Source organism: Hypomesus nipponensis, chromosome 22, assembly GCF_054491055.1.
Source record: "Hypomesus nipponensis isolate SF chromosome 22, ASM5449105v1, whole genome shotgun sequence".
Classification (NCBI taxonomy): domain Eukaryota; kingdom Metazoa; phylum Chordata; class Actinopteri; order Osmeriformes; family Osmeridae; genus Hypomesus; species Hypomesus nipponensis.
Genome location: NC_140382.1, coordinates 15324782 through 15337500, shown reverse-complemented (window position 1 = coordinate 15337500; position 12719 = coordinate 15324782). Strand labels below are relative to the sequence as shown.

The following is a 12719-nucleotide window of genomic DNA, read 5'->3' as shown; positions in this document are numbered from 1 at the left end:
AGTAGTATTTGCGAACGATTCACTTGAGCGTGCTGAAACCATCAAGGACAACGACTCGATGAAAACTCTGGACAGAACCTGCCAGGTCCGCCAGGGTGCTCGTGCTTATTGAGGATGAACCGAGTCCACGTCGCATGAGGCCAGGAAGAGTACGAGACTAAGAGACACGAACACGCGCAGTTGGAAAGAACCTTGCATGCGCCATCCGAACAGGCCAAAATGCGATCAGGAATTAATTAACTTAGAGGACGCCATCCCTCTGCTCTGGTTTGTGTCTCGCGCTCACGGTCGTGTACTATATCCCGGAGGCTACGGGGATGGGAAACTCGAGACCATTAAACCCGAGCTTTCATTTTCAAAATTGATTATCAAAGCCAAATTCAAATCTGCTTGCTTTTGAAATATGTACCTTCCATTAATTAAATATTACACTAATGGCTGTGTAGCCTACATAAATATATACGGGTTTGATTGCTTGATTCTTTTAACAAGGATTTATGACAGTGAGATCAGGCGAGACGACAATAAACTATTGTTATATCTTAAACAACAGAATAAACACATAGGCTTAATTTCAGGTTATGGCTTCTTTCTTCGGCCAACGAATGGTAGCCTAAATAAAACAACTGTAGCCTAAAGATACCCTATCTTTAAACTTTCGCATGTAGCCTGTTCATTTAGCAGACGATTTTATCCAAAGAGACCTATAGAAAATGTAGCAAATAATAAAGCACCAGAAGTGCGTGTTAGGCTATATCCTACAACAATTTAATTTAAACAATTTTAGCAACCTTTTCATTTCGATTTACTTTGTAAACAAAATAATATTATTTTGTGTGATTCAAAGCGAATTCAATCTGAAAACAAAACTCGTTTTTAAATGCTTGGCTAAATCTTTCTGCAGCCACAGGTCTTGAAATAGACTATGACGTCAGATAGTCAAAATATTATAGGCTACTGTTTATTATATTCGACTTTGGATTGCACAGTAATTTAGTACTACTAATGTACTAATTCACAAGCAACACACACAAACACACGCTAGAAATCTCTTCCAAACAGTATGAACAAGTCAGGCCTAAAAATTGTTATTTTATCCTAGTACATATAATTATGAACAGGGGGCTTTTAATATTGTAAATATATTGCTACCTCGTTGTTCTTGGGCTGCTACAAATATAAACATGATTGCCTTTTAGGAAATCATATTTATATATATTAGGCTATTTTATAGGCTATGTTGTCGTTTCTTCAAAACAGGTTTTCTCTTGCAATTCTTGCAATTTATTTTATTAATATCACAATTTAATCGAGTATAAGGAAGTTATACACGTAAAAAAAACGTTGTTGTACAATTAGACTTCTGTTACTTTTCTACTGCTGCTCGTTTGACCCGTGTATTCATTCGGTAACCTAGTTTTATGCTGATGAAAAGATGCAGCCCGTGACTTTTTATCAAATTATTAAGAAATGTATCCATTCTTCTTCAGTTAGCCTACAGACTGTCAGTTTTATGAATGTCCTCAAACTTGTTTTCTGAGATTGAAGCCCACAATAAAGAAGCCCAGGATTATAGGTCAACTTCGGGTTTATGGCTCTCAGCGTATTTTCTTTTTCGAATGTAGGCCCTGTCTTCTCATTGCAGTCAATGGCTTCAAATTATGGGTTGAAATTATGAATATTTCCTGCACGTCATTTAGGTGGGAATGTAGATGAATGTGTGTAAAATTAGTCATATTTTCCTCTCCAGAATCTCTAAGCGACGTGTTTCGAAACGTGATTATTTACCTCTGATTGAAATAATTATGATTGAACGAATCGATAAAGACATTTCAAATCAGGCCCAGAAAAACAAACACATAATTTAGACCTCATCATCAGGCTGGCGGTGTAGTAGCTTTGATGGCGCGCGGGTTACAAATGTGTGTGTTTTGTAATTAAGCGCGCGCTCACCTCTGCCTTCTATTAACGCAGCTCTCCGGTTTTACAACGTAGTAATGTGTGAAAACACGGACGGCCCGGTGGTGACCAGAGTCAATTAGACGAGGAGCAAATCACTCGGTCCTGCACCGATAAGGAGGAAATTACCCGTAATGGCACGATTAATCACGGAGCCGTTTATGTATTTCAGTAGCCAGACCCTGGGACGTATATCATTCCCGGTTCCCCGCGAACATGGCGCTCTCATTGAAGTATTAAACAAGTAACACGTCCGCGGCTTATGTTGGTGTGTCGGTGAGACAACAAATCAGCTAGGCCTTTATCTGGAATGCTCGCTTAAATATTCCTCACACGGATTGAAAGGGAAAGTCCAGTAATTGTTTATTTACTTGGTTTTTCTGATGATGTTCACTGAACACAATTATTCCATTGGAGCCTTTTCAGTGTTTACATGTTTAGAAAAACCTACAATTGTCCACAGCGTGCCTTCGTTTGTGTGTGTATGTGTGTAGGTCTATATTCCAGCATGTGTGTGTTTGTGAGTGTGGAGAGTCAAGTGTGTATCCATGTCTGTGGGTGTGTTTGGGAGTGTGGAGATTTGAGTGTGTGTTTGTATGGAGGTTAGAGTGGGTTTCCACAGTCCCATGGCACTATAGACATAACACATCCCTCTGACCTGGTGACTGCACCCCCCTTTCCCCATACACACACACTTGAAAACGTAGTCCTGCCCTGTCCTGGTCTCTATGCTGCCCTCAGATCAAACAGTTTGACATGGGAAAGAGTCTGGTAAAGGAAGGGGCATGTGTGTGTGTGTCTGTGGCAGAGTTGAGGGTGAGTTTGTGTGTTGGGGCGGCAGTGTGTATTGCTATTCTTGTGTGTCGGGTGGCTGCAGAGTGTCAGTGTGGGCAGCTGTATGTGTGTGTGGGTTGGTTGGTGGAGAGAGGCTGTGTCTGATGTGTTTGTATGTTGGGAAGGGGGGCAGTATTTTAGCTATGAGCGTGTGTGTGTTTGTCGGGGCGGTTTTAGAGCAGGCAGACAGGCCAGGAGCAGACAGAAAGGTCTAAAGCAGATAGACAGGTTTAGAGAGACAGGACTAGTATATATAGACAGGTCTAGAGAGACAGGTTTAGCCAGCAGTCATAGTCTGGTAGTGGTACTGACCAGTCTCTAGCGTTCAGTTCCCACAGAAGTCTACCCAGGGTTGGAGAGTAGAGACAGGAGAGAGACTCCAGAGTAGAGACAGGGCTGTGGAGACAGGATAGTAGAGACATCAGACTAGAGACAGAGTATTCATGTGGAGGCAGGTGTTGCTGAAGGACCCTGATATCCTGACACTTCCCCACAGCTGCTCCACATCTGGCAGAGTTGACGCACCCTCACTGACTCTATTGGAGGGGGTTTGGGGTGGTGGTGGGGGGAAGACTACATGGGGGCACCATGACTGTCTTTCAGGAGGGTGGGCAGGGGTGGGTTGGCAAGAGAGCGATCTGTTTTGCATGTCTTTATATTGGAGGGGTTTCTTTTTTCTATGAGGCGACAATGGGAAAGCAGGGTTAGGTTTGACAGAGTAAGCCAGTAGAGCAAGTGAGCGAGAGGAGAGAAGAGGAGGAGAGATGGATGAGGTGAAGAGAGGTGAGGAGAGAGATGAGAAAGGGAAGAGTGGAAAGCAGTAAAGGTGAGGACAACATGAGGACAGGGACTGAAGCATGTCTACGTGTCAGATGTGAGCTGGTTAGAAGGTTAGGATAGGTGGCACACACCTGGGAGGTTAGGTCTGAACATAGGCTGGAAGCGAGAATTGGTGGCCCTGAACAAAGGCTAGGAGACCAGGAGGCAAGGATAGAAAGCATTGAACAAGGACAAGGGGAATAGGATAGTAACACTGGAGCACAGGCTAGGAGTCTGGCATAGGTGGCACTGAACACAGGCTGAGAGGTTGTAGTATAGACTGTAGCCTTGCCTCACTCAGAAGGCTGTACAGTGACCTCATTTTATGAGTATGGCGAGAGGCCCTGTTTGTGTGAATGCTGCAGGAGTTGATCACAGATTTAGAATAGTTTGCCATTGTTAGCAGCAGAGTAACAAATAAGTTATAGCTCAATCAAATGTGAAGAGGGCATCAATTCAACATCACCTCGCCTTGATGTCCACACAGCCAATTTATATAAGTCTGGACTGTTTATATTTCGGGTATGCTAAAATGGCCATCGTTGCTTTGAGTTTTTGTCTGCGAACTTTTCTCTTTTCGGAAATTAAATGGGCCTACTTCATATTGCTCTCAGGACAGAGTAAACAAAATAGACAAAAGAAGAGTTACGCAGTGAACAAACGTCGCGCTATTGTTTCAAAACGTTTTTTTTTTTTGCTGTATCATATATCCACACAAAGATTAATTGTCATGCTATTTCGTCTATGAAATTGTAAAAAAATTATACAACAACGGACTATAGCTCTTGAAACGAAATGCAACGAATTGCCTTCTGCAAATAGCCTATTTTATGTTTCAATTTACGTTGCGATTTTTTATTCTGTTTCAAAATGTGAGTAGGCCTATATGCAATTTGTGTATATAAATTATAAAGAAAGAAAAATTAAAAATGATTGTTAAAAAGCCTATTTATATGCAGTCTGAATTTTCGCTTTTAGTAAGCCGCAAATAGGGCTAGAGGCTACTTAACTGCAAATTGGTATAACATTGTTCACACAGGCCTATAGAAATTAGGATATAAAGGTTATATCAAGAGATTTGTTTTGAGGTAGGTCTGTCTAGATGAGGTTTGAGGTCGATTTAATCCTAGATTGCAGATGCTTGGGTACCGGAAACAATCACCCAAACGCGGCATTTCTACCGATGGCGTCTGGTTTATGCCGGCTTTATGAAAGATGACACGACAGACAGACGGGACCGGCTTGGTCCATCACAGTCTGAGGAATATAAACAATTTTCATGGTTAATGCTTCTCAAATTCAGATAGGCTAACTTTCGAATGATATTTATGCGTACTATAAACGGTTTTATTCTCTAAACGGTCAGCCTCACCTTAGACAATTTCCCCTTTCCTTTCGTAATAAAAACATTAAATAGAGCTATAGGTCGGCCTTGGCGGGGCCCATGTGCGTGGGGGTGTCGCGAGAGATGTGCCGAGGTCGAGGATATCAACGTTATCGGCGTGCGTCTTAGATCAGGTTCTGTCCTGACAAGACCCGGGGATTCAAACATAAAAACTGTTTATCCAAAACAGTAATCAGAGTGTGCCAAAGCTCTCTGCCAAACTACTCTGAAATGATGGACCAGTTGATTGTCAAGTTAATTAAGAACTATTTTCAGACTTTAAACCCAGCAGATATGGACAATAAAAACGTCAATATTCTTTAATCGTAAATGTTTATATAATACTATAAGAATGAAAAAAACCCGAACAAAGACCAAATATCCTATTACCTTTGAAGAGGTAAGCTATTTGGATTTTGGCTGGGGCCAGGGAGGTGCGGTTAGGGCTGGTCTCGAGAGCATCACCAACCTTTTGGCATCTGCTTGACATTTGGACCCGCGCAGGGGTGCCTCGCGTGAGTTAGCCCCGTTAAGACGCCTAAGCAACCAACATTTTCAATATCCCGGGCTGGGGCGGTTATGGCGCTGCCATGGCCAAATAATGAAATGAGATGCAAGCGGGGCAGTTAAATAGATTTTGGGTCATGATGTCCAGAATGATACTGGCAAGGGGCCGAGATTCCCACCGTGTTTCAGATTACCATAATGGTTCCAGTATGAGACGGTTTGGAGATGATGGCCTGTTCACCGGAGAGGGTGCAGTCACCATTCACAGGCCCACTTTGTCCATTCCTTTTTCAGGACTATATCTGTTTTGTATTGTTCTTGACCTATTTGTTTTTATATATGCTTAACTATTATTTAAGTAAAATGTTGTTTTTATTATAATGTTTTAAATTAGGGCTTTAAAATACTAAATCATGTTGTCTCCATTTGTATCGAAATAGACCAATATTACGACATCAGATTATCCTATAGTTAGATATTTATGAGCTAGGCTATATTCATTTTTTGAGAGAGTTTTGGAAAATATAAGGCATAACCTATTCTAAAATTGTCATTTTAGATTGTTTATCCAAATAATTGCAATACATTACGGTAGTTTAATGTATTTTTTAATTGTAACATACAGTAATAATTATTATGATTATGATGTTTCGTTGTCTAGGCAATGTATTACCTTTAAAGTGTTTTAAGTCCAGAGTTCTCCCGCACTCACCCGTGGCTGGCACGGGGAGGCTGGCGTCTCCGTGGCTATACCCGCCCCGCAGGTCACCATGTTGACAAACTGCAGAATGTGGCAGAACGTAAGGACGTCATCAATCATGTCAAATTACGGCCGGCCCCGGTGTCAGCCACAACGAACCAAATGCCGTTACCTGGATAAACACGCGCAACTGATGGAAACGCAGGGCTGTTCATTAGTGGCGGGAAACGGCCTCTGCTGATGGACGAACATCAGCAGAGCACTCAGAAAATTATGAACTGATGTGTGGTTTGATTATCAAAATATGTGGTCTAATAGGCCTAACAGAAGGTCAGGTTTGAGCGTGGTGACCGAGGCCTTCCGTGTGCCCTATGGAATTGCGCATGACGTGTGTGTGTTCCTAAAGTGGACCATGGTCTCATGTTGGCCTGGTGTTGTTCTATCAAAGTAGTTCCAAACTTCTGCTTTTAAAAATCTGGTCTCCCTTTGGTCTTTTGTAGTAATGAAGCTTCCTGCTTCTCTCTCTCTCTTACTCTCTCTCTCTGTTTCTCAGCCCAGCGTGTGTGTTTATGTGCTTTTATGCAACGCCGTGTGTGCTTCTTGTGTGTGTGATATCCTTGACAGCCTCTCTGATGCTCTCTCTTTTCATTTTCAGCACATAAAACACATGCAGTCAGGGTCAGAGGTCATGTTGTGTCTGAAGAACATTCACCTCCCTCCCTCCCCTCCTCTTTCCTCTCCCCTGCTCTTTTTTTTTTTAAACTCCTGTCCCAGGAGGAGACTACGAAAACCCAACTGTGAACGTCCCAATTCCAATCATCTTACTGTTCATCCTTACATTCTTTCTTCTCTCCATTCTATTCTCTCATTTTTCTTTCCCTCCTCACCTTAGCTGTCCTCCTGTCCTTTGGAAACTGTGGAGAGACCATGGAGAGAGACCATGGAGAGAGACCATCGATAAACCATGGAGAGAGACCATAGATAAACCATGGAGAGAGACCATAGATAAACCATGGAGAGAGGCCATGGAGAGAGACCATGGAGACCTTAACCACAGAGTGGAAGCATCAACCATGCTGGATACATCAGCAAAAAAAGCAGTGATCCAAATACCCTTTTTATTTGTTACTTATTTAGCAGACTCTATTATTTAAAGATAAATGTACATCCAGGTGCATTTAGACACAACACAACTCTGTATGAAGGAAGGTCCTCTGTTACGGGCTGCAGGATGCAGGGTTGTCCAGGGTTGGGAAGGAACAGACAGCAGACTCCAGATCAGTTTTCTCCAGGTTTATTTGTATACAATCTAGTAGTGGCAGCTGAGCTATGGACATGGTTTACAAGATTTGGTTTTAGCTCATCTGTTTTAAATCAAACTAATAAAACATTGAGTATCCTACAAACAATCATAAACAACAACTTGTGGGGTAAACAAACACGTAAATCATGTGAATGGACAATTAATTGTTGTTAAACTAGACTTCATGACCATTTTATAAATATAACAATAATATTAAGAATCTCAAAGTTTAATTCATGTAGGTATCGGAGTCTGCCAGAAGGCATGTGCGTACATGTGTATCTACACACAGGTGTTCAGGATACCAAGATCCTACCAGTGCAACAAACAGTCTTACAGTGAGGGAGAGGTGAAATACTTCTGTTATAAAACTTCAAAGAAAAATCATACGCTTATAAATCTCTATCCTTAAATATATACATGATGTGCAAATAAAACCAAATCAGGGTTTGAATCATTGGAGACATGGATTCTGTCTTCTTTTCAGATCCCAGAGTCAGTTCTGTCTTCACGCCACACGCAAGACTGTTGGCACTCTGCCTAGCAACAACCAGACAGTGTAGCCTTGACAACGGACAGGACACGTATACACAGTGGTTCAGCCTGATACTGCTTCACCTCAGTCAGTCCAGGATGCAAACACACAAACGACAAACTAAACACCACTGGATTGAAAATATGACTTCTTTGGGGAAAAGAAAAAAAAAATGTTTCTTTACATTTTGGGACCATATCTTGAATTGACTGAATGTGAAGTGATTCTTACCCTTGAGGTTGGTGTACAACCAATTTGGGACAATTACAATTTGCAGTCAAATATTAGACAGTGCACTTGATTGATCTTACCCTGCAATTGTCCACAACCACAACCACAACTGTGAGGCAAGTAAAAACACACCTCTCGCTTTCAAATACTTCCATCTAACTGACCCAGGTGTGGTGTGGGAAGGGACCAGCACATGGGGAGGAGCTTTCTGTGGAGAGGGTAGGCGGTGGGAGGCTGGACAACCATAACAAAATCCTGAGTTAAAGTGCTCAGTTGTTGAATACCTCTTCTAGCCATGCTATCAGCATGCAGACAGAGACATGGATGGTGCCCGACAGTGCTGCTAGCTTGCCTAGCTGGGTCAAGGCTGCTAGCTTGCTAACCTAGCAGAGATAGTGGAGCAGCTGCTACAGTAGTTTGCCTAGCCAGAAGAGTGGAGGAGTTGCTAACTATAGCTTAGCCTGGACAGTGGAGAGGCTGTTAAAGTAGCTAATCTAGCCAGGACAGTGGATAGGCTAATAGCTGCTAGCTATCTTAGCCAGGAGAGTAGTGGACAGGCCGACGGTTGACAGGTGTGGTGCGAGGACAGGCCCTTCTCTTGGTTAAGCTGGATGCTGTTGGTCATGTGGTTATGCTACTAGAAAGTGTCCATCCTGCTGCCAACTTCTGAGTCCTCCCCCTATGGAAGCCCATTGCTTGTGTCGCCATGTCCCAACCTGCGCTACTATTGGTTAGAATCTTCAGGAACGGTTAGCCTTCAGTTCAATCCTACCAGTGTCAGTGCAGTCAAAGGCTCCTCCTTTTGGACGGCTGAGTGGCAGGTGCTAGGCAGCCACATGGCCAATGAGATAGATGTTGTCGTAGAGATGGCCTACGAAGTCTTCACTGATGTTATGTGCCGCTCGGCGCGTATTCCTGATGAACTCTCTCTTAGACATCTTGTTCTTGACATGGGGGCTGGTCAGGTCTATGGACAACAGGATGAGGGAGTAGCACAGCACGTACACAGCATCTGGGAGGGTGGAGGTGGGGGGGTGAGAGAGATTTCCAAGTTAAAAGTTGGGCTCTGAGTGGGATTAGTAACAAATCAACAGACTCCAGTACTAAGCCTAGGGATTGGCTGAACATGGGCAGCCAGCAATGTTAAGCCCTGGTCAGTGCTGGCATCTTCCAGAACTACGCATGACCTCCTTTAGAAGTCCCAATTCCCTGCAGTACTTACCAGGGCTGAGGCCCAGGTCCCTGACCAGGCCAGGGTTGCAAGCGCAGAAGCGTTGGGAGAACTTGGTGATGAGGGTCTCCAGGTACTCTCCTCTCTCCTCTGGTGCGTGTATGTGTCGGAAGAACTCTCTCAGCGCGTTGGGGAGGAACTGATTACTGAAGTTATGGAGCTTCACCAGCTCATCCAACACATCTCTCCTGAAGGAGGACACACACACATACACACACATTATCACAATTAACACCATCATCTTCATCACCACCACCACCACCATCATCTTCATCACCAGCATACCTCTGGTCGAGGTAGATGCGCAGCATTTTCCAGTTGAGTCTGCGAGTGTAGAAAATGAACTTGGCCAGCTCTGTGGGGTGGTCAGTCAGGATAGCTTTAGACATGAAGTAGTGGATGCCCTGTAGAGAGGAACACACACGCACATAAACACACACACACACACACACACACACACACACACACAGTTAAAGCCAAAGAGAGAGCAGGCACCCCCCTGGCAGAGCTATCGTGTTTCCGTTAAGTGGAAGGAGTGTAGTAGCAGTAATCCTACAGATGAACACACTGGTAGCCCCTAGCCCTGACCCCTGACCCGAGATCTGTGTCTGGGGTGTGTGTGTGAGAGAGAGAGCAAGCTACCTCCTGAGAGTCATGGTTAAAGGTAAGTGTGTGTGTGTGTGTGTGTGTGAAGGCGCGTGTATATGAGTGTGCTACCTCCTGAGGGTCGTGGTTGAAGGTGAGGCTTCCCTCGTCTAGCTGCAGGAACAGTCTCCTGTAGGAGAAGCCAGCAGGCAACCTTCTGTTGTAGATGGAACAGTGCCCCCAGGTGGACTTACACAGACTAGCAGGACAGAGACGTAAAGCATTTAATTAATTGGAATACATAAACAAATTGATCGATAGATGTAACTGGTAGTACTGTAGCAGTATTTTGGTAGTGCTGCAGAAGTATTTATTGTGGCTCAGGCCTGGTAGTAAGTTAAAGTCAAATGCACTGAGTAGCGTCGCGCCATCAGGATAGTGAAATTCTTATGACCTCGTAAGCAACATCTACAAAGAAGCAACAACAACAACAAAAAAGACACAAATCACTATTAAAAAGTAATCCTGCTCACCCCTGCCACAGGTACTCGTCGTGGCCCAGGCCCTGCCACACACAGGAGGCCAGGCAGAGGTCAGTGGGGTTCAGGTAGGACAGGATGGTGATGCCCAGCTCTGGGGGCAGCATCTCCAGGTCTATGAAGCTGCCATGCTCTCTGCCCCCCCGTCCCGCCCGTGCCCGTAAGAGGTGGTAGATATCTGTCCCTGGACCCTGGGGAGGGAAGGGGCAGAGACGACCTTGGTTTGATAACAGTAGGTATGGGCGATAGTTGGGTGGGGGGTGGGATGAACAGTACATAATGTTGGGTGACTGAGATGTTATCATGACGATATGACACACATGCATCTGTCACACTGGAATCGAAGTCCTGAATGTTGTGTATAAAGGTTGGCGGTCTCCGTGGAGACCAGGAGCGTCCATGCTGCTCTTGTACCTGGCAGTGAAGGTTCCGTCGAGATGCGTGGGGGGGCAGGGGGCCCTCAGGGGGGTCAAGCATCGCTCCTTCTCCTCTGGAGCGGAAGAGATGCTCTGCGTACTCCTCCTGCAGCTCCTGCTGCTCCCCAGGGGGAAGTCTCCACAGAGCCTGACCCATCTACACACACACACACACACACACACACACACACAAACACACAAATACACACAAAAATAAAGACGCACACACACACAAACACAGTCACAATCACACACACCTATGAACCCACGCAGAGATAGACTTACACCATACTAATACTGAGGCTTGTACTCTGAGGTCAACCTAGCAGGGGAATCCCCTGAATCAGTGCTGACCTAGAGCAGCCAATGATTATGTCCTCTGTCGGGAGTTCTTCCTGATTGGGAACCAATAGCGTGATGGCAGCTGATACTATTTGGGGCCTGATAGGCAGAGCCAACCTGCTGAGTCACATGCACTGTGACAATTCACAGCAAACACATAACACTGGGTTCCTAACTGGTCAGTCTTGGGTTTTGAGGCCTGCTATATTACCAAACTCTGGACTTTATACTTAAGAAAGCTCATTGCTCATTGCTCATTGTTCAAATCAAGGTGTTTTATTTTTACTGGCCCTGACAATAACCCTCCACCCCCAACCCTAAGTCTACAAACCATACCAGCTCTACAACATTCCCCTGAACAAACTGCAGCCGATGCACACTTTCTTGCATCTAACAACTAAGGGGTGTGTGTTGCCCTACAATGGAATGCATGGAATCATAACTAGCTAGATAAGCACAACTTTAAACAGATTGACAAAGTAGGGACGCAGAAGGCTATGCTAGCTGACTCCACAGAGACTGCCTGACATCAACACAATCTCCTGAGACTGAATATGTCCAACCAGGCAGAGCACTAATGCGTTCTGCGCGAACATCAGAGGACATTTGCGTAACAGGATAAACTGTCATGAGATTCATGATCTTATAGCAGACGTCAACAAACGTCAACATTAAGTTATGTTCAATAGTCAGTGATAATTTACATATCAAGCTCGGTTGACCTGAACTCTCCTTTCGTCAGCTCCATTGGTCTAAATCCGTGTTAGGGCTATTCACGCAGAACGGCCATTGGTTGAAGTTGCTGTCATTCACAAACTATTGTTTTCATTGCTTACGATAGATTCCTTGATCCACATATTGACCGTACCTGAGTTTGACGGAATGATTCGACCGCCGCCGCGACTTGCGCCGTGGTTAGAACGTCAACAGCTTCGGTTGGAATAAATGCGCTCGTTCTATCTGTTGCCAGAAACTCTCATCTCCCTTGAAATCGCACCGAAATATAATATAGTCCCGCTGTCCAAGAGAAAAACTCCACTCAGTCAAACACACAACACAGCTAATCCTCCCATCACTCAGGCAGTTAACTCCCTCCTCCTTCCTACTCTCACCCGCACTCCCTGCTGTTCAGTTTGACGTGTGTTGTTATTGAATCAAGTAACTCCGTCGGTAAAATATGAATAGCACATACGACATAAATAAATATAGTTATCCTAATGCCAAAAACTGAATATCCATCGGTTTATCTAATGACGACTTATTTGAGTATATTTCTTTGTGAAATATGCCAGCTACATTGACGATTTAATAATCTAGTACGAGAAGACACAACT

The 12719-nt window shown here is 44.2% G+C and overlaps 1 protein-coding gene and 1 long non-coding RNA gene across 2 annotated transcripts in view; one reads left to right on the top strand and one right to left on the bottom strand.

Annotated features, from left to right (window-relative positions):
* Window positions 1-7968, top strand: part of LOC146236812 (uncharacterized) — a 56214-nt gene extending 48246 nt beyond the window's left edge. Inside the window, exon 3 of the long non-coding RNA XR_014741022.1 lies at window positions 7096-7968. This is a non-coding gene — a long non-coding RNA (uncharacterized LOC146236812). The remainder of the gene's footprint in view (window positions 1-7095) is intronic.
* fbxo8 (F-box protein 8) lies at window positions 7482-12521 on the bottom strand. The gene is made up of 8 exons (XM_084687748.1): window positions 12254-12521; window positions 11042-11200; window positions 10622-10818; window positions 10221-10347; window positions 9789-9907; window positions 9495-9691; window positions 9045-9284; window positions 7482-7530 (listed from the first exon to the last, which is right to left on the bottom strand). The coding sequence occupies exons 2-7, from the start codon at window positions 11198-11200 to the stop codon at window positions 9097-9099; spliced, it is 987 nt and encodes a 328-aa protein (XP_084543874.1). The 5' UTR covers window positions 12254-12521; the 3' UTR covers window positions 7482-7530; window positions 9045-9096.
* Between the last annotated feature and the right edge of the window lie 198 nt (window positions 12522-12719).

What these genes read in the sequence shown, in the direction of transcription:
- fbxo8 (XM_084687748.1), bottom strand. Translation starts at nt 11,200, where the DNA reads ATGGGTCAGGCTCTGTGGAGACTTCCCCCTGGGGAGCAGCAGGAGCTG. An exon ending in CGCATCTACCTCGACCAGAG is followed by an intron (nt 9,692 to 9,788) that starts GTATGCTGGTGA and finishes GTCCTCCTTCAG; the next exon opens with GAGAGATGTGTTGGATGAGC. An exon ending in GGACCTGGGCCTCAGCCCTG is followed by an intron (nt 9,285 to 9,494) that starts GTAAGTACTGCA and finishes CCACCCTCCCAG; the next exon opens with ATGCTGTGTACGTGCTGTGC.